This window comes from Myodes glareolus, chromosome 19, assembly GCF_982192425.1.
Source record: "Myodes glareolus chromosome 19, mMyoGla1.1, whole genome shotgun sequence".
In the NCBI taxonomy this organism is placed as follows: Eukaryota; Metazoa; Chordata; class Mammalia; order Rodentia; family Cricetidae; genus Myodes; species Myodes glareolus.
Genome location: NC_142044.1, coordinates 21,349,483 through 21,371,106, shown reverse-complemented (window position 1 = coordinate 21,371,106; position 21,624 = coordinate 21,349,483). Strand labels below are relative to the sequence as shown.

Here is a 21,624-nt window from a genome sequence, read left to right as displayed (position 1 = left end):
ATCTACGTGAGTTCAAAGCCAGCCTGGTCTACAAAGTGAGTTCCCGAACAGCCAGAGGCATGAAAGAGAAGTCCTGTCTCAAAAATCCAAAAATAAAATACCCTGCACTGTTGGGTTCACAGAGCCCCTGGACTAATGGACGTGTGTGTCATGGGAGGTTGGCACAGTCAAAGAACTCTACTGAGCATGACTGAAAACCGTGGCAATCTCCTAACACCTTGGACATTTTATGTTCATGGAATGGTGATTCTTTTGTAAACCCAAGCAGATTCAGACCCCTGAGGTGAGCTGCACATGACTGAATGCCCAGAGGTAAAACCTCCCATCCTAGGGACCATTCCCAATCCCGCCCTGTATGGCTTCCCCTGTGCCATTCATTTTCATCCTTCCATACCTACCTTTCCACCCGCCACTCAGCTCCATGCTTCATCAGACCCAGACAATGTTCAGTGCATCCCTAAATTCCATGAACCACCCTAGCAAATTTATCAGACTCGAGAAGAAGTCATAGGAACCTCAACTTATAGCAGGCAAGTCAGAAGGGCGAAGGGTATATAATAACCTACTAGTTGTGATTGGCATTTGAAGTAGTACGTAGGTTACAGGTGAGACCTTAACCCATGGGCTCTGACTCAAACAACAAGTGCTGTCAAAACTGAATTCTCAGACACCCAATTAAGTCACTGACATGTAAGAAACCCCTGCATGGGCTGGAGAGATGGCTCAGAGGTTAAGAGCACTGACTGCTCTCCCAGAGGTCCTGAGTTCAATTCCCAGCAATCACTTGGTGGCTCACAGCCATCTATAATGAGATCCGGCGCCCTCTTCTGGCATGCAAGCATACATGGAAGGAATGTTGTGTACATAATAAATAAATCTTAAAAAAAAAAAAAAAAGAAATCCCTGCAATCCAGTATCAGGACTGTAGTATTTACATTAAACTCAAAAAAAATGATGATGAGAGATCTTTGGTAGCTGGGTTTGCAAAAAAGATCACCATGCCTTTGGCTAGAGATCTGAAACATCCATCCTTGAAAAAGGAAAAAAACTTAAGAAATGGCTAATTCAGAGCCCAATCTCTTATTTTATGGACGTAAAATGTCCCTATTGCTACATGGTTACCAGCTTTCAGTCACGTGCAGTGGACTTTCCATGTAGGTTACTCAACAGTACCGTGCCAGTCCGCAGGAGCAAAGGTCAGATTCACAGGCTGTTTGTCCACAAGAAATGAAATGAATCCTGATAAGCTACATGAGTTCCTGAATCTGTATTTTTCTCACAGACAGCCTAAAGTCCAGTTACTTTGCCAAGACAATGTGATGTTTAGTTTTATAAGGTATGCGACAGTGACCTATTATCAATGCTCAATAAAGTTTTATTTATGGACAAAAACAGTAACAACCCTGAAGTATGGTGTGGAGTGAACAGTAGGGAAGAGTCTGATTGTCCTATCTGGCTTACCTGCTATCCAGGTTCCCTCTCTGTGTATGAGCTCAGGTTCTTCTGAGCCTTTCTGTGCTGAATGGCAGCTCCAAGTTGTTCAGGGCATAGGAACACACACTGTAGAAGTACACGGTCAGTGCCTTAGCTGTCCAAAGGTCTTACCTTGCAGCCAAGTCAGAATGGTCAGAACCAATGAACAAGCTAGCAAAGGACTGACGGGGAAGCTCGTGGGTAGAGTGTGAGCATACAGAGTTCCGAGCGGATCCCTACCATTGCATAAGAGCAGGGATGGTAGTGCAAGACTAAATTCTGAGGGTTATGTGATGAGCTGAGGCCAACCTGGGCCACAGGAGAGCCTCTTAAGAAAATGCAACCAAAAAAAAAAAAAAAAGTCTTGCTAACAGCAGAAAAACAGAACAAGTGTGGCGTAGCTTCTCCTGCTTTTGATTAATGAAATTTGAACTGCAGAAAGTAGTTAAAGCTGCACTTGTTAAAATACTTGTGTTCGGGTCGGGCACATGGCTTCAGTCCACAAAGAAAGTTCCATGACATTCAGGGATACACAGTGAGACCCAGTCTCAAAAAAGGGAGGACAAAATTTATATTCATTTTTTAAAAAGTTTAAGTGGGTAAATGCATACTTAAGGGGAGGTTTCTTTAACATTTCTTTGCTTTGGAGGGTGTTGCCGGTGTGTGTGTGTGTGTGTGTGTGTGTGTGTGTGTGTGTGTGTAGGGGTGTGCGTGTGTGTAGGGGTGTGCACATGTAGAAGCCAGAGCTCAACACTTCAATAGCGTACCAGTCTATTTTTTGAGACAGAGTTTCTGATTGAACCTGGAGCTTGCAGATTCAGCCAGGCTAGGCAGCCCCTAGGATCCACCTGTCTCTGCACCCCCGAATGCTAGGGTTAAAGACATGGTCCATCATACCTATCTTTCACATAGATGCTGGAGACTTGAATTCAAGCCCCACTGAAGACATCTTTTGGGGGGTTTTAAAGAGTCTTATAGACCATTGTCAAGCTTGCTGTGTAGACGGGAAGGACACTGGACTCTTGATGCCCCTGCCTCCGTCTTCCAATTGCTGAGTTACAAGGCATGCGCCACCAAGTAGCCAAAGTCATGGTGAAGTTGATTACAGAATGTGAAGTAGAACTGAGGGACTGGAGAGACAGCTCAGCAGTTAAGAGCACTCACTGGCCTTGCAGGGGTTTGACTCCCAGACCCCACCTGATGGCTGGAACTTCAGTTCCAGGATCCAAGGCCCTCTTCTCATCTCTGCAGGCACAGCATGCATATGGTACACAGGCACGCTTGTAGGTATAACACACACACACACACACACACACACACACACACACACACACACACACATATATATATATATATATATATGGGTTTTTGTCAGTCACCACTTGTGTAGCTTTGGGTATGTTATTTTACATTACTGTGCCTTGGTTTTCCTGTCTCTAACAGGGAGAAAATGATAGTGTCTTATGTTGTAGTCTGAGGATTAAATGAGTTCATGTACACCACAGTTTACAGGTAACCAACACCTATGAGGCTCCTGGCAATTCAAAGTGTTTTATCTGGGCTGGAGAGATGGCTCCCTGGATCCATACAAGCATGAGGATTTACTGACTAGTTTTAGGTCAACTTGACAGAAGCTAGTTATCTGTGGAAGGATCCTCAACTGAAAAATTGCCTCCATGAGATCAGGCTGTAGGCAAGCCTAGAGGGCATTTTCCTAATTAGTGATTAATGGGGGAGGGCCCAGCCCATTGTGGGTTGGTAGTCCTGGGTTCTATAAGAAAGCAGTTCGAGGGCTGGAGGGATGGCTCAGTGGTTAAAAGCACCAGCTACTCTTCCAGAAGACCTGAGTTCAATTGGCAGTAAATCTTTAAAAAAAATCTTTTTACTTGGAAAAAAAAAAAAAAAAGAAAAGAAAAGGCTGGCTGAGCAAGCCAGTAATCAGTACCCTTCCATGACCTCTGCAACAGCCCCTGCCTCCAGGCTCCTGCCCTGCCTGCCTTCAATGATAAACTGTAAAATGGAACTATAATAACATGGAAGACGCATAAGTGAAATACATCCTTTTCTCCCCAAATTGCTTTTGGTCACAGGGCTTCATCACAGCCAACAGAAACCACAGAACCAAGAATTTGGACCCTAGAATCCTCCCCAGCAGGGAGGCAAAAGTGAGCCCCCCACCCCAAACCACACTGGATTCAACAAGAGATCCTGCTTCAATAAGTGGAGGAAGACATTCGGCATCCAAGTTCTCTCCCCCCAACTATACAGTATCATTTGAGCCTCAAAACAACTCTATCGGGTGAGGCAGTCGAGGGAGACAAGAGGCTTCCTGGATCAGCAAGTGTCAAGCAGTAATGGAGAGCTACGACTGAAGTAGGACATTTTCTTTCCTTGTAATCTGCATACAGGGACAAGATCTCAGCATCTGGTTGCAGAGAGCTTGAATGTAGCTCCGTATCCTGTGGGTCTTGATGGGGTGACGCATATATATATATATATATATATATATATATATATATATATATATATATCACACATCTGCAGGAGAGATGTGGACCAGCACGGTACGACTGTGTTAACATCCTGCCCTTCGTTTTGCTTCCAACGTTCTTCCCAGAAATTGTTCTAAGCCTCAGGTCCCCATGGAAACCTCAGGAATGCTATCTATTGACTTGAAGTGAAATGTTGCTAGTACTCCTCCCTTGATAAAAACAGGTATTGTTAAAAGTCATGCTCCATGAGACACCTGCTGATGTGCAAGATGATGGGGAAGGCAGTCTCCAGTTCACCCTCCAACACTGGGCTATTTGGTTAGCTTAAAGGGAAGGGAGAAAACATTGTGTCCGTGAGTCTCAGTATGAGACACCAGACAAAGCTTTACATCCATGTTTCCGACCAGGAGCTGGAACTAGATGTTTACCAAGAATGAAAGAATAAAAGTAATTAAGCCAATTCCCTGGTGTCCTTTGCTATCTGCAAAAGTGATCTGTAACATGCACTTCATACCAAAAGGTAGAATAAAGCTTGGAGTTAAGGCATGAAGAACCTGTCTGTAAAAGGATGGTGTAAGTCTTGCAAAAAGAAACAGAATTGAGTTGCCAGTGTTTGATCACTTATTTCCCAGGTGCTGGTGCTGAATTGGGACACCCCCATTAAAATATTGAATTTAAAAATATTTTATGATTACTTATTTGTGTGTGTGTGTGTGTGTGTGTGTGCGCGCACACACACACACGCACACATACCTGAAGTTATAAGCATTCTCCGGAGTTACAGACAGTTGTAAGCTGCCTGCTATGGGTACTAGGAATGAAACTCAGATCCTCTGCAAGAATGATATGTTATCAACTGATAATAACCATATCTCCAGATCTTTTGTTTTGTTTGTTTGTTTTCTGAGTCAGAGTTTCTTTTCTCTTTAGCTTCTGAGCCTGTCCTGCAACTCTCTCTGTAGACCAGCCTGGTCTTGAACTCACAGAGATCCATCTGCCTCTGCCTCCCGAGCACTGGAATTAAAGGCATGAGCCACTCACTACCGGCCAGCTAAAAAAAATTTTAAGAGTCAGGTAAGGTAGGATTCCACTTGTAATACCAACCAGGGGAGGCAGAGGCAGGAAGATCCTTGAAGTTCGCTGGTCAATCAAGCTAGCAGAATTAGCCAGTCAGTCCCAGTGAGAGACAATGGTGGACAGTTACTGAAGAATGACATCAAAAGTTGACTTCTGGTCTCCACATATACCCATATGTACCCATTACCACACACAAAGAAAAAAAAGACATTTCCCTGTTCTTATATAAAAGGTCAATGGCTTCCTAAACATAGGAACCCAATGGGGAAGTGACATTTCCTAACCTAACAAGACCCCTGAGTAAATCACTGTCACAGAACAAGGCAGAGGACTCCTGTCAAATGAAAATTTTATTAAATAGAAAACTGATCTACAAGCAAAAGTTTATATATACTTAACTGTAAGAAACTGCTCATTAAGCTGGGTGTGGTGGAGCACTCAGGATGCTGGAGCAAAAGAATGTCATGAGTTCAAGACCAGCCCAGACTTCACAGGGAATACTACCAGGCCAGCATATGTTCCACAATAGATTGTCTCAAAAGAGAATGGTTTTTAATTTTACAGCAGAACTACGAATGAGAGACATTATAACTATTCCTTTCATCTTTCATACAAAATCTTTATTTAAAATTATAAGACTGAAGTTAAATTCCTAAGGTATCTTCAAGAAGGCAGGTGTGCTAAATGTATTTAACGCAATGTTTTTATCTATGACAGGGACATTCTCAGGTATTTCTGATCACGAGTACATAAAGAGGACAGGGACCGATGGTTGTCAGTAAAGTGGTTAAGTCCATAAGTATGTGAACTTGAGTTCAACCCCAGCTCACACAGAAAGCCAAGCTGGGCAGCATGTGCCTATAACCCCAAGCTGAGGGGACAGACAAGAGGAGTCCCAGGGTTTACTGGACAGGCAGTTTAGCCCAATCAGCGAGACCTTCCCCCTAAAATAAGAAGGACAGTCACTGAAGAAGATGGTGAACACGTGCGCACGCGCACACACACACACATACACACACACGCAAGCACATACACATAAGAAGAGTGACAGGGGTACCTCGGTGGTACAGTACTTGCCACACATACAAGGCCCTGAATTCAGTTACCAACACTGCTCAACTTCACCTCAGAAAAAAGAAAGCCACAAAATCGTCAAAAACAAAACTAATTTTAAGTCAATTTTATTTAAACTATGCATATAAATGGGCCAAATAACACTCAGTCAAAATATCTGCAACTTTTTTAAACATCATAGTCCAAAAAGACTAATACTTATAGCTGATTCAGCTCACAATAGCATCCTTTCCGAGCAGCAGAGCTGTCTCTGGAATATTTTACAGGTACCTCTAATGGGTAACAGAGGTTCTCAGAGTCAAGGCCACAACCCTCTGCTCAAGGAGTTTAGAGTCTAGCAGGACAGGAAGCAGAGGGAGCAAACAGGAGCTGGCTCCAAGTCCACACTTTTAGTTTAACAAAAGTAATTGCTGGCCTAGGTTACCGCACATCTAAACAAGTAAGTCATGGGAATATCTTAGCGACTATATGCTGTATGTGGCATATCAATAGGAAAGATTTTATTTTACTTGTTTGTCTGTGTCTGAGGCTGGGGACTGACTAACTTAGGGTTGGAGACAGAACTCCGGGATAGCTTCCCAAGCCAAAAAAAGGGGGGGTGGGGAGCGAGAACATTCATTTATATTTGCATTCATTAATGTTTCCACTCAAATTTAATAAGAAAAAATATACCTCTAAAGTACATGTACCATGAAAAGACAGCTTATTCATAGCCTAGAACCTCTCCAGTCCCACATTTTAGAATCAGGTTCAGCAGTTTTTACTGCTGAACCGATGTACAAACTCTGACAGCGTGTAGATAGCTCCCCATCCTACTTCAGGATCCATGCTGATGAAGTCATTCAGGTTCATTTTGGAGTCTAGAAAAGAACAGGAAAGAAATGTCTGCTGACACAGGTGAGCAGCAACAGAAGAGATGAGGAACCCATTTAAATGAGCAAGGGCTCAAGATCACTTCTGCGATGTCTGCACCTCAAACACACAGCACTCCTCTTAAATGGCCACCCCCTCCAAATACGCTAACTACTTCTTTCTTCCTCAGAGAGCTAGTGATGCCCCTGCTGTTTCTGCAGAAGCCTGCACAGCCTGCGGGTGCTTTCCTGTAGACTGCGTGAAGGGATGATCTCACCCATAACTGGAATGCTGTGAATGACTTCCAGTCACAGATAATGTGTCAAAAGCACATGACCGCTGAGCAACAGTCAAAGGGCATCCTCAACTGGACCGCTGCTCAGAAGTACAGAAAGGAAGCAAGAGCTGTGATAAAGCTCTCTTGAGGCAGGCTTTAGTACAAGGTTACTAAAATGGCTCTTCCCACGCCAGAAGGATGCACTGGGGATGGCTTTTACAGTCCATGAAACTCCGCCACGGCAATGTGCTACTGATAGCGCTATTATGTGACACACAGATGTGATGCCAGAATCCCAGCAGATACAGCCAATAACCGAGCAGTTTGCTACATCACGGCTCTGTGCCCCAGCACTCATTCCCCCCAAGAGTGCTTTTGCCCTCCAGTCCTGTTCTCTGTGCCTCGATTCCTGAATCCACTAATCCTCACCACTCGGGGAGCTTATCCAAAAACTGACTAAGGGAAACACTGATCTGAGCAGCGACCAGGCAGAAGCCCCTGAAAGGACACCCTTGGCTCACCGACAGTTTCAATGCAGGGGTACTCTGGAGGAGGCTCTCTCCAGTTCCCACTGGAATCTTTCATGTGAGACCGGTCAGAAGCAAAGTTCTTCAAGTAGGAATCAGCACGAACCACTCTAAATTTCCTGCAGATAAATCAATATACACTTATATCAGGGAGGTATCGTGGCTGGCGTTCTAACTCATTCCTACAATGGACTCTTTCTATGGCATGCACAAAACTGCTCAAGAATTTCTGCACTCTACTAGTGCACAACATGTACATGGCTGATTACCTGTTTAATCAGATGAAGGAAAAGACTGAAACCCAAGGCTATAAAAGTATAAGAGTAAATCTATCCAGCTGTTTTTATTTACTCAATTGCAAAGGGGGGGAGGGGCAAAGGATAGGTTTTTTTGTTTGTTTTTGTTGTTGCCTTTTAATTTTCTTGAGTTTGACAACATCAGCCATGCTCTAGCCATACTCCAGCAATCAAGATAAAAATCTGGCAGGGTGGAGGTGGTGCACTTAATCCCAGCACTCAGGAGGCAGAGGCAGACAGACCTCTGAGTTCAAGGCCAGTCTGGTCTATGATCATCACGCTCACTTTTTAAACATATTTATTTGAGTATGTGTGCGTGTGTGTGTGTGTGTGTGTGTGTGTGTGTGAGTGAGTGAGTGTGTGCACGCACGTGTGTGTGGTCAGAAATAACCTATAGACATCAATTCTCTCTTTCCACTACGTGGATCCAAGGGATGGAAGTCCAGTCTTCAGGCCTGGCTGGCCCTCATGGCACTAATGTTTGTAACACCACCTTTTACATAAAGCCTTTAGAGCCTTGAGATACTCTTAAACTCTTGTAGAGCAAGCACATCAATAATGAGGAAATAGGAGGATGGAGATGAAGAGGAAAGAGGAGCGGGGAGGAGCGGGGAGGAGAGTGGAAGAGAGGAAAAGACAAGGGAGGGAGGGAGAGAGGGAGGAAGGGAGGGAGGGACAGAAGGACTTCTGCATAATCACCAAGTCTTACTTCAGAAAGTCAGTAACTTTGTACTGAATTTCCTCACCTCCTAAACTGTGGATGAATGTCATCATCAGACTTAAGGGCATCTTCTACGTAAATGTCGAAAGGGCAGGGAAATGGCAAAATAGTGTCAAGATCATAAATGAAGCTCTGTCCTTCACTGGACACATGAAGCAGGATGACATGGTAATCCTAGGAACAATAATCACTGAGGTTAACCTAGTTAGTGCAGGACAGTCAGTGCCAGCACTGCAGGACCAGGGCACAGGCATTAGCAAGAAAGCAGCTATCGGACTAATATCACCCTCCTTGTAACAGCCAAACAAAATAATAAAAGACAAAACCGCCCAAACAGAAAACTGTCCAGTGACTGGAAAATGGCTGAACAATGAAAGCGTCTGACCCATAGGTATGTGGATAGCCCATGTTCTATAAATGAACAGAAAAACTGTTTTATATTTTAAAAACTGTATTATATTTTAAAGTTTGGTTATGTAAAGACACACATGTGCATTTGAAAGTATATATGCATTCATTTCACACATATAAATTCAGAAGTCTACATAGATCTTCATCCTCACTTTGGATAGTTAATGTCCCACAAAAAAAAATGTGTTAAAGCCAACAGCATAGTCTCCTAAGGGTAGTGAAAGTGACTGTCCCCCCAAACTCCCAACAGAGGGGTCTTCCTAAGTGTAGCCTGAAGAGGACACTAATTTCCAGTTTTTATTACTTTTCTAATTAAAAGAAAAAATTAAGGGAGCTGGAGAGATGGTTCAGTGGTTAAGAGCACTGATTGCTCTTCCAGAGGACCCAGGTTCAATTCCTAGCACCCACATGGCAGCTCACAACTGCCTGTAACTCCAGTTTCAGGTTATCCGACACCTTCACACTTATATATGCAGGCAAAACATGAAAGCACGTGAAATAAAAATAAATTATTTAAAAAAACTAAATTAAAACAAAGCCATCAAGCTCTCATTGCAGCCATTGAAGGAGGAAAATAAAGACAGCTCCCACCGCCCTGCTCGGCGACGGAACAGGTGCTGCCTCCCGCTCTCACTTCCAGACACAGGGCACTGCTAACACCAGCTGATGGCTAGGACCACCATAGGGTTCTCAAGGAGCATGTGTGCAGGCTGGTGCTTCAAACCCAGGAAAAATGCTCTCATGGAGAAAATACACCAAAATGATTTTCAGTCTAAAATTACGCTACCAGCACCAGACATTCTTACAGCACACCATAGTTTACACAGAATACTAGTGCTGCTTTGACCTATGAGATGGGAAAGACAGTCGACCTTCAGCTCCCACTGCAATTAAGGAAAGCAGAGATGGAATCCACCAAGTACACTCTCTCCCTCCAGATGAGCTAGGAGCTGCTGCCCCTCTGACAGCCGACTTCCTCCCCGGTCTGATGACCCTTACATTCCCCTCCACAACAACCCTGTTTTTCAGTCACATTTACCTAGGAATTAGTTAAGAATACTAAATCTCGCGCCGTGGAGGACTCAGTAGGAAAAGGAACTAGTCATGAAAGTCTGACAGCTCAAGTTCCGTCCCTGGAACCCACGTAAAAAGTCTGCGGATGTGGTGTTGACCATCTGTAAGCCTGGAAGCTCACAGGCCAGCCAGCTAGAGTCTGCAGGACAGCCGCAGAAGCAAAAGACTCACCTCAGCAAAGCAGGTGAGAGTCAACATGTCAAGGTGGTGTTCTCACCTCTGCACACACCTCTGCACAGGCACGCACATGTGCACACATACATGCAGTAAACAAATAATAAGTTAAATACTAAAAAAGAGGATACTAAATCTTGATCCCTTCTCCAGATAAACTAACATGGCACTTATACTTTTAACTGGTCTCCAGATAAATCAAACGTGCATCTAGGTTATATGTAAAAAGTTCCTAGTGCAGAAAAGATACAAGACTGGGAAATCACAAATTTTTCTCCTACACTGGACATTTATAAACATTACTATAAATCAGATATGATGGTCTATGCCTTTAATCTCAGCACTTGGGAGGTAGGACAGGAAAAATGAAAGATTCAGGTCAGCCAAGACTGTTATGTAGCAGGCTTTCTCTGGGCCACCAACCAGATCCCAAATTAAGACATGGAGACTTAATATTAGTTATGAATGCTCGATCTTAGCCTAGGCTCGTCTCTTGCTAGTTCTTATAAGCTAATTTAACCCGTTTCTCTTCATTTATGTTTTGCTTTGGGGCTTTTACCTTTCTTTCATTCTATGTCCCGCTTCCACCGCTTCCTCCATGTCTGGCTGGCCAGCCCCAAGCATCTCCCTTTCTTTCTCCCTGTTCTCTTCTCTGTCTCCTCTCTCTAGAGCCTAGATTCCTCCTACTTAATCTCTCTGCCCGCCAGCCCCATCTATCCCTCTGCTGCCTAGCTACTGGCCATTCAATTTTTTATTAGACCAGTCAGGTGCCTAAGGCAGGCAAGATAAAACAGCAACACATCTTTAACAGTTAAACAAATGCAGCATAAACAAATGTAACACATCTTTGCCTAGCTAGAGTAAAATTCCACAACCCAAGACTGCCTAGAAAAGAGACTGCCTCGGACTCCCTGTGTAACTCCCGACTAGTCAACACCCCCTGCTCCATAACCACACCTGATAGAAACAAGGAAGTGAGGAAATGTTTGTTTGGGTTCATGGTTTCAGAGACTATAGAGTCTTCTTCTGTCCAACCAGCCAGCTCCCAAGTAATGACATGGAGACTTCTTATTGATTATGAAAGCTCAGCCTATAGCTTAGGCTTGTTCCTAACTAACTCTTTTAACTTAACCCACTTAAATTAACCTACGCTCTATCACATGATGTCATCTCTCTTCCATCTGTACCTCCTGTTTCCTCTGTGTTTCCTGGCTTCTCTCATACGCCTGGCCTGGATTCCTCCACATCTTCCTTTCTCTCCCCGGAAATCCCGCCTATACCTCCTGCCTAGCTATTGGCTGTTCAGCTTTTTATTACACCAAGCACAGCAATCCATCTTCACACAGTGTACAAATATCCCACAACAAGAAACTACAGTCTACCAACTCTACGGGGAAGGCACAATGATGGGAGTAATTGTCCATGGCAGCAGGAATATAAGACAACTGTTCCTCACGTGATGACAGGCTGGAAGGCAGAGAATAAGAGAACAGGTACCACCTTCAAGGCCATTCCCAGTGACACACTTCTACTAACTAGGCCTCAGGTCTCATACATTCCACAATCTCACAGAACAGCATCACCAGCTGGGGGACCAGGAATTCAAACACACAAGCCTACAGGGCACATTTCATATACAAACCATTACAGATCCCAAAACAAAAGGTGGAAAAATACATGTCCCATAGTGCTTCTACCACAGACAGAATAATATCCATTCTCAAAAGATCCTTTTATTAATAACTGTCATAGCCTATCTCCAGTGTGCCTTCAATTCTGCTTTACCACAGCACACTGGTCACTCAGAGGCCACAAGGAACAATGCATTAGAGGCTCTTAAATGGCCATCTTACCCAGATTACAGGTCCATTCCCAGGTCTTGCCTGCTGTTTCCAAATAGGTACCTACAAAATATAGGATACGTAAGGGTTTCATTCAAAGTCTTCTTAGCAGGGCGGTGGTGGCACATGCCTTTAATTCCCGCACTCGGGAGGCAGAGACAGGTGGATCTCTGTGAGTTTGAGATCAGTCTGGTCTGCAGAGCAAGTTCCAGGACAGGTTCCAAAGCTACAGAGAAACCGTCTTGAAAAACATAAACAAACAAACAAAAAAATCCTTGTAGATTCTCTACACCAATACACTGGTGAATAAAAAGCTATTCCTAAATGGACTGCAGAGATGGTACAGCAGTTTAGCACCTGTTGCTCTTGCAGGAGACCTAGGATTTGCTCCGAGCAGCCACATGGCAGCTAACAAACATCTGTAACTCCAGGGCCAGGGGATCCAACCCGTCCTGGCCTCTGCAGGCACAGTGCACACAAGGTACACAAACATGTATGTAGGCAAAACACCTGTACACATTAAGAAAGAAAGGAAGGAAGGAAGGGAGGGAGGAAGGGAGGAAGGGAGGAAGGGAGGGAGGGAGGGAGGGAGGGAGGGAGGGAGGGAAGGAAGGAAGGAAGGAAGGAAGGAAGGAAGGAAGGAAGGAAGGAAGGAAGAAATCAGCCAAGCACACTTAGTTGCACACACCTTTAATCCCAACACTCAAAAGCAGAGGTAGGTGGCTCTCTTTGAGTTTGAAGCCAGTCAGGGCTACATAGTGAGACCCTATCTCTCAGGATAAATAAATAAGTTAACTAAATTCAATTCTAAAATCAAAAATGTTTATGTTTCTAAGCAATGAACATCAAGGTGAAAGAATAAAATTTAGGTCCTAAGTGCTAGTGAGAGCTCACAAGAACTTCAGATAGTGCACAGTGTTCTCCAGAGAGCAGAGGGGCCTGGATTAGGAAGCAGAAGGCCAGCAGGGTCAAGTCCTACCTTCTCTCTCAGTTATTCACGAGACCTCTCTGTATCTTTCCTTCTTCACCGATAAGAGGAGAAAGTTAGCAGTTCATGGAGATACAGGCTGAAATCCCAGCCTCAGCTACATAATGAGAGTGAGGCTAGCGGGTCTCCAAAACAAAAGTCATGTCAATAAAATAAAAGAAAAGAAAAGAAAGAAAGTTGTCTACACCTTGCCTATTTCATAGAACTTCTATTAGCCCCAAACAAGACAACAAAGGTACTTTATAAAACACAAAGGGCTTCTTCTAATGCTTCATGGAAGTTCACTCCAGCTCTCGTCAAACTTCAGAGACAAATCTTTCCTTCAAATCTATTATATGGCTCTAATTATACAATTTAAAAAGCTCTAAGCCAGAGTGGAGCACGCCTACAATCCCAGTATTCAGGAGGTCACCACGAATTTGTGGTCAGTCTAGTCTACACTAGAGCTCCGGGTCATCCAAGGGCAACGGTATGAGACACTGTCTCAAAAAGAAAGGAAGGAAGGAAATGCAGTCTGTATAAACATGCCATCACATACTTCATCACCTTCAAGGGACTAAATTCCTCTAAATCAAATTTAATGAAGAAAGAAAAAGAGCTGTTTGAAAGGCTATTACAAAGCACATTTTAGAACAGGAGAGCTTCCATACTGCCCTTAGCTTCTGAGGTCTCAATCTCATTTCCACTGTCATCACTTACCAACTTACCATCTTCCTCTCATTTGATATGAAGACAGCGGAGTACTCTTCCAAGGGGTACTGGTTGTGGGTTTTGATGTATTCACAGAGTTTCCAAATGTTTTCCTCACTGAAAAAGAAAACAAAACAAACAATTGTTTAAACTATATAATTACAAGTGAACATGCCATGTCTTTTGAATGTAAACAAAAGAATGGTGAGGATATAATTGGGAAAGACCTTGACCACTCATCTGACTGCTGACTAACAATGATTCTCCTCTAAAGCACAGTCAACAAGCTGCTAGCCAACCTGTACTGTGCACATGTCCAGACAGAGGAACCACACCCAGCACTGAAGAAGCTGCTACTCTACCTATATTGTGCACACTTCCAGACAGAGGGACCATACTCCCCTCTGAAGAAGCTGCTAGTCAAACTGCACTGTGTATACACACTCAGACAGAGGGACCATGCTCACTACTGAAGAAGCTGCTAGCCAACCTGTACTGTGTACACACCCAGACAGAGGGTCCATTCCCACTACTGAAGAAGCCTCTAGCCAACCTGTACTGTGCACATCCAGACAGACAGACCACATCTGTCACTGAAGCTACTAATCAACCTATACCGTGTACACATGTCTAGATAGACAAATCATACTCACCAATGAAGAAGATGTTAGCCAAACTGTACTGTGTTTGGTCCAGACAGAGGGACCACACCCACCACTGAAGACTGAGACTGTGGCCAGCAAAACACTATGCCAGGATTCCAGAAGCCGAGAAACCACTGAAATCTAATTCAACCACTAAGAAGAAAAGCAGCTTTGTATAGTAATATTTTACTTATGTTTTAATAAATAAAGCTTGCCTGTAGATAAGAAGGTAAAACTAAGCCACTAGAGGCCAGACAGTGGTATCACACACCTTTAATCCCAGGATTTGAGACAGAGGCAGATGGATCTCTATGAATTCAAGGCTACCCTGGGCTACACAAAAATCAATGCAGAAACAGATTCAGGTGGTGGTGGCTCACACCTTTAATATCAGTACTAGAGAGTCATGCCTTTAATTCTACCACTAGAGGGGAATATAAAACAGGAGACAGAGGCTCGAGGCTCAGTCTGCAGCCATCCAGCCGTGGTAGAGGTAAGACTTCTCTAGTGGTTTGGCTGTTTGGCTTGTCTGATCTTCAGCTTAAATCCTGCCTGTTTCTGGGCTTTTATTATTCGTGCTATAGGTTTGTACTCTCTGGCTTCTCTAAGCAGCCACGTGTTTCTTCTGTAAAATGTACATTCTCACACCATACCGTAACCCTCCACAAATCCCAGTTAACATTTCCCCATTTGTCTGAGAAATGTGACAGGATTCTTTTGCTTATTTGCTTTGTTTTCGAGACAGGGTTTCTCTGTGTAACCGAAGTAGTTGTCCTGGAACTCTCTCCGTAAAATAGGCTGGTCTTGAACTCAGAGATTCACCTGCCTCTGCCTCTCAAGTGCTGGGATTAAAGGCATGTGCCACTACCACCAGGCCCATGACAGGATATTTTTTTATTAAATTTGAGATAGAATTTAGTCCCTTAATTGTAGTTCACAAACTATATGATGGCATGTTTATACAGACTGCATTCCCTTCCTTCCTTTCTTTTTGAAACAGTGTCTCATGGTGTAGACCTGGGCTGACCTGGAACTCACTGTGTAGACCAGACTGGCTATAAACTTCCGATGACCTTTTGAGTTCTTGGGACTATACACATGCTCCATGTCTGGTTTAGAGCCTTTTTAATTGTATAATTAGAGACAGACAGACAGACATACGTACGTACATACGTATGCACGTAAATATTTTCAAGCAGTCAACATCAAGGCGATGGAACGAAATTCAATCCCTAAGTTCAAGCATCCGCCACAGTTCACAATAACCTAAGATAGTGTACTGTGTTCTCCTGACAGCAGAGAGGCCTGGATTAGGAAGCAGAAGGCCAGCAGGGTCAAGTCCTGCATTCTCTCCCAGTTACTCATGAGACCTCTCTGCGCCTTTCCTTCTCCACTGATTAAGTGGAAAGTTAGCAGGTCATGGTGGAACAGGCCTGCAATTCCAGTATGGGGTGGGATGCTCCAAAACTCCCTTCAGTCAGAAAGGTGGTACACAGCTTTAGTCCCAGTACTTGGGAGGCAGCGAGAACTCTGCAAGTTCAAAGCCAGGCTGAGCCACATAGTAAGACCTTGTTTCAAAAATAAATAGGGCTGGAGAAATGGCTTGGTGGTTAAGAGCACCTACAGCTTTTACAGAGGGCCCTAGTTTGATTCTCAGCACCCACACTGCAGCTCACAACTGCTGAAGTACCTTTAGCTCCCCCCAAATACCACTGTAAAAAAGGTTCGGGATGGCAAGATAGCTCAAGGGGTAAAGGACAAGCCTGGGGATCCATGTAGTGAAAGAGAACTCAGCCTCGGGCTTTATTCCTGAGACCACCATGGACTCCTCACACACGAACCTGACTATGCTCTAGACAGTGGCCTGCCTCCTCAGCTAAATCCTGGAGCATCTTCTCTAATACTGTGTCCTGTCCCACTGGTTTTTCCTGGAAGCCACATGAATGAATTGGGGAAATTCATGTAGGGGATCTGCTCCCAGAGAGAACACAGTGCTGTGCCCCTCATTACAATGGTCCCAGATTCTTCTCGGGTGTGTTGTAAACAGAGAAGCCATTCTCCAGGCCCCCTGCTCTGAGCACACCCCATTCAATTTCTATCCAGGTTCTGAGAAGACACGTGTTGGTCTGGTCTACAGGAATTTTGAACTTCACCCCAAGGACCTTCAAGAACACAGGAGACACAAAGCACAGCTAAGTGCTTAGATGATGAAAAGAGCCTCAAAAGATGAACAGCAGAGGTAGAGGTCAGCAGTCTCTCCTGGCCCCGTCGCTATCTTACAGGCGGGTCTGGAGTTACTCCAGAGCTCATGAGTCCATAAGCACCATTAGTAGGCACCATACATGATATGGCTTGAATACACACTGCTCAGTATTTTTCAAAGTTCTGTGAATGTTATATAGGGTAAAAATAATAATAAAACTAAGCATTCCTTTTTCTGAGATAGGGTCTCACTATGCAGCTCTGACTGGCATGGAACTCACTATGAAGATCAGGCTAGCCTCAAACTCATGAATATCCTCCTGCCTCTGCCTCCTCTTGGGTGTTAGGATTAAAAGACACTAGACCCAGCCATCGATTATTTTTTCAGTAATACAACTTAACACTAAGTTAAGGAATATCATGAAATTTCTGTTGTTTGATATCTGAAACAGGGTCTGCCCTGGAACTTGCTATGAAACCTAGGCCAGACTCAAACTTGAGGTTAACCCCCTGGCCTCTGCCTATGGGTGTTAGTCCTACAGACATGAGCCACCACACACAACTCATGAACATTTTTTTTAAAAAATAAAGATTTATTTTATGCGTAGGGATGTCATGCCTGCATGTATGCCTGTGTACCACATCTGTGCAGTACCTGAGGAGGTCAGAAGGGGGCATCAGATCTCCTGCAACTGGTACTATGGACAGTGTGAGCCACCATGCGGCTGCTGGGAATCAAACTGTAGTCTTCTGATGAGCACTGTTCTTAACAGCTTAGTCTTCTCTCTCCCCACCCTTTCACAGAACTTTTGATGTTTGAGTCAGGTAGGAGTGAGGTCCTTATATTTGGAAATCCTAGGAGCAGTAGCGGGAATAGAAAGTGCTCTGTATGTTACAGATTCTGGCATCTACGTAACTGTTAAATGGGAAAATAAGACAGAGGGATATGATAATAGCATCTCCAGGGTATTAGCTGATCTTATCCACAGCAAAAAGGCTAACAAAGCAACAGAAGGGCCCAGACTGTCGCAGCCATTACCCATGAACTGAATTCAGAGAAGTAGACCCAGGCGAGCAGCCCTAGTCCCCAGCAACACAAATGGAAGTGAAATGCTGGGGGTGGAAAGCATCTCAACGGCGTGCAAGACAAGCTCAGGACCCTAGGTGGTTCAATACTTATCATTAAGTGGGATCTGGTAAGTTACACCTACCAGAACACAACAGAGGCAACATTTATTTCAAGTTAAAAGAACCTGGAGAAACAAATGCCGTCAGGTGTGCCTACTGATATGCCAATCACAGTAGGACAAGCAATGTCTAGAGATGTTTGTGTGTCACAACTTGGGGGAAACTGGTAATAGCATCTATCTGATACAGGCCAGGAAGTGTTAAAATTAATGGAACAAAGGTTTGATACTCAAAATGCCAACAGAGCCAAGACTGATAACCCTGCAATAGGTTCAAAATGAGGTTGGAAAAACACAAGCCTTGAACAAATAAACCAGATAGCCGGTGATACGCAGATGGACTTTGTTATCGCTAAGAATATTCCACAAAATAGGATCAGCAAGCCTGGCATGGTGGCACAGGCCTTTAATCCCAGCACTCAGGAGGAGGGGGTGGGCACATCTCTGTGACTTGGAGGCCGGCCTGGTTTACATAGCAAGTTTTAGGACAGATAGTGAGATCCTGTCTTAAAAAAAAAAAAGCGGGGGAGGTGTTTTGAGAGATGATTCAGCGGTTAAAGGCACTGGCTGCTCTTCCCAAGGACTCAGCACTAAACCCTGTCTCTGGGGATCTTACTAGCCTCCTTGGGTGCCAGTCACACATATAGTAGAAGGATGGATATGCAAGCAAAACACCCATACACGTTAAAAAATAATAATAAAAGAAAGTAAAGATCAACAAAGCAGCCTTACACTCCTCCACTGTACCCCCTGTAAGTCCAAACTCTCTGGGGTAGTACCCTAAAATGGACAGATTTTACAAGCTCTCAGATGATTCTCAACACATTCAAATTTAGAATACTTTTGAGCAGTAGGAAACCACCAAAGGATAAAGATGCATGGGTGGAAGAATGTTAATTACTTTTTCCGTTGCTATGGCAACATTTTTGTTTGCTTGTTTGTTTGACAGGGTTTCTCTGTGTAGCCCTGGTTATCCTGGAACTAATTCTATAGAACAGGCTGGCCTGGAACTCAGAGATTTGACTGCCTCCGAGGGCTGGGATTAAAGGCATGTGCCACCACTGCTCAGCTAGCATCATCTTAGGGAAGAATAGGTCTCGGTCTGACAGTGGGGAAAGCATGAAGCAGCTGGTCACATTGCATCCGAAGTCTGGGAAACATAAACACTGGTGCTCTGCTTCTCCTTTCTATTCAGACTGGGACATCATCAGTCCAGCCTGATGGAATGTAGCTGACCACATTTGGGTGGATCTTCCATCTCAACCCAGCCGAGAAACTCCTTCACAGATATGCCCCACAGGTTTGTCTCGTGGGGGATTCAAGACCCTGTCAAATCGACAGTATGAACCATCACAGAGAAGTGACCTACTAGAAAGCAACTGGAATAGTCCCCGTGATGGCAGAGGAAGGCTCTGCTGAGGCTGAAGGGGCCAAAAGGAGATCAGTTACCTCATTGCTCTTCCACCAGACACTGCATTCTTTATGGCTCCTGGAAATACGGCATCCTTCCCTGGGCTTCTGTGCTCGCTGTGCTCCCTGCCTGACACAATCTTCTTCTAATGTTTACAAAGCTCCCACCCTCTTTCCTGCGTTCGGTATCACCTTACCAACAACGTCTTCCTTAAATATCCTAATACAAAGCAGTATTGATCACCATCTTTTCTCTCATCCTGCTGTTCTTATAGCCCTTATCATCAGCACTCGGGAGGCAGGAGGATCTCTGTGCGTTCAAGGCCAGCCTGATCTACAAGAGCTAGGTCCAGGATGACTAAGCCCGTGACACGGAGAAACCCTGTCTCGAAAACAAACAAAAAGAATACTGAGATCTTGCCAAGAAACTTATCGATTTATTCACTGCTCTATCCTTGGTGCTGGGAATCACCCAACGTATGTCTCACATCCCTAAGAAATATTTACTGAATAAATGAAAGAAACAGAGCCAACGCTTTGGGTAAAAGCCAGCAGAACTTGGGAACCAGGCGGGGCAGATATACAATGCAACAGCTCTCAGGACTCGAACCATCACACAGACTCCAGATTTCATTCCACCACTCAGTGGTGTGGCATGGGACAAACCAGTGATTCCACAGCTCAGCCTGTGTACTGGCGTAACCTGTCTCCAAGGCAACAGTCTTCCAGCAGGGCTCAACCTGCAGGTCACAACCTCACGGGTGGCCGCATCAGGTATCTTGCATTATCAGGTATTTGCATCATGATTCATAACAATAGCAAAATTACAGTTAGGAAGTAGCAACGAAATAATCTTATGGTTGGGGGTCACCACAACATGAGGAACCGTATTAAAGGGTCGCAGCATGAGGAAGGTTGAGAATCACTGCAAGCACTTGGACTTGGGCTACTTGTGATCACAGTTGAATAAACGTAAATTCTTAGTATCATTGGTTGAGTGACCAAGTGAAGGGGGTAAGAAGTAGATTTAGATGACCCTAAAGTTGCACTTGGGTTGGGAAAGACGTTCCTACACAAGGAAAGGAAGAGAACAGTGTTTGAGCTGCAGAGGCAGCCTAGGACACTAGCCTCACAGTCTGGGCCTTGAGTAAAACAGCCGTACCATGCTTTCCGTGCCTCGGGGTTCTCTAAAGCTGCGATCACAACAGTACCTGCCTCTTGGGGTGACTGTGGAGTTCAACTGAGTTCATTTACACGAAACACCCAAGACAATGTTCGGCATACGGCAAGGACAGTACAAATGCAACCATTATCATTACGCAAGTACAGTGATCAGGATAGCGGTACTGTTGCTTGGCTGGATTTCCCGCTACATCAAACTCTGTGTTTTCATTTGTCTTATAAATTAAAAATGACCTGTACCTCATTCTGAAACCACACGGACTTCTGCAGTTACCCAGGGTCAACAGCCTAACTCCCCTTTTTTGTTCCCAGGCACCAAGACGCGCGGACTGCCGTCATCCCTTCAACTCCACCCAGGCTCAGCTAAGGAGACCAGGGGTGCGTTCCCAAACGCCAAATCCCGGCAGCGTAGGCCCGCCCGGCGCTCGAGAGAGGGCCGGGAGGAGGAAGCTTTTGGTGGCGGCACCGCGCCCGCGCTCTCTCTCACCAATAGCAGCTGCTGTAGACACATGCGTCCCGCGTAGGACAGGCCGACTGGTACTGCGGGGCCGTAGCGGCGGGGCCGTCCCCCTCCATGGCCCGAAGCTGTGGCTCACACAAAAAGCACACAAACCGCTGGCAGCAGTCGCTGCCAGGTCGCCAGGCGGAAAGGACAGAGCCAGGACCGCTAAGAGCGCCTTCCGGATGAAGAAGCCCAGAGCCGGGTGGGCGGGGCCAGGTGGGCGGGACCCAGTGCAGCGTGGGGGCGGGAGGGCGGGACCCAGTGTAGCGTGAGGGCGGAGTCCGGGATGTAGAAAACTGCGTGGTTCCGGTGGGCGGGACTTAGGGAGTGGGTGGAGCCCGGGCTGGGGTTGAGATGGAGTTGGAAGAGAGGGTGCAGGGGGAGCACATATCCTAGGGTTCCAAGATCTGTGTGGTTCTCGTCAGACCTTACATGATGGGTGGAGCCTGTGGCACAGTGGGCTTCACTGTGAGGGTCTCCCCCTCCCCGCCCAAGCCAAGCTGGGGTTCGTGCGCTGTGTTGCGTGAACC

At 45.0% G+C, this 21,624-nt stretch overlaps 1 protein-coding gene and 1 non-coding gene across 6 annotated transcripts; both read right to left on the bottom strand.

Moving 5' to 3' along the window:
* Positions 1–6,207: 6,207 nt before the first annotated feature.
* Ntaq1 (N-terminal glutamine amidase 1) lies at positions 6,208–21,310 on the bottom strand. Of its 5 annotated transcripts, none has more exons than XM_048457209.3 (6): positions 21,080–21,299; positions 13,985–14,084; positions 12,302–12,352; positions 8,815–8,963; positions 7,767–7,891; positions 6,208–6,976 (listed from the first exon to the last, which is right to left on the bottom strand). In XM_048457209.3, exons 1-6 carry the CDS (start codon positions 21,166–21,168, stop codon positions 6,867–6,869), a joined length of 624 nt encoding a protein of 207 aa, XP_048313166.1. In that variant the 5' UTR covers positions 21,169–21,299; the 3' UTR covers positions 6,208–6,866. The 5 variants fall into 5 exon arrangements, with proteins under 5 accessions (XP_048313166.1, XP_048313168.1, XP_085535085.1 ...); XM_048457211.3 differs by lacking the exon at positions 21,080–21,299 and adding an exon at positions 20,833–20,965; XM_085678959.2 differs by lacking the exon at positions 21,080–21,299 and adding an exon at positions 19,450–19,469.
* On the bottom strand, positions 16,570–16,697 carry LOC125415288 (small nucleolar RNA SNORA11). The gene has a single exon (XR_007236603.2). It is a non-coding gene; the product is annotated as a small nucleolar RNA SNORA11 (small nucleolar RNA).
* Positions 21,311–21,624: the final 314 nt, after the last annotated feature.

Coding starts and splice junctions, on each gene's coding strand:
- Ntaq1 (XM_048457209.3), bottom strand. CDS start 21,168: ATGGAGGGGGACGGCCCCGCCGCTACGGCCCCGCAGTACCAGTCGGCC. Junction 8,964..12,301: donor GGAATGGACCTGTAATCTGG/GTAAGATGGCCA, acceptor TATTGTTCCTAG/GATTACCATGTCATCCTGCT. Junction 6,977..7,766: donor CCCCTGCATTGAAACTGTCG/GTGAGCCAAGGG, acceptor GTTCTTTTCTAG/ACTCCAAAATGAACCTGAAT.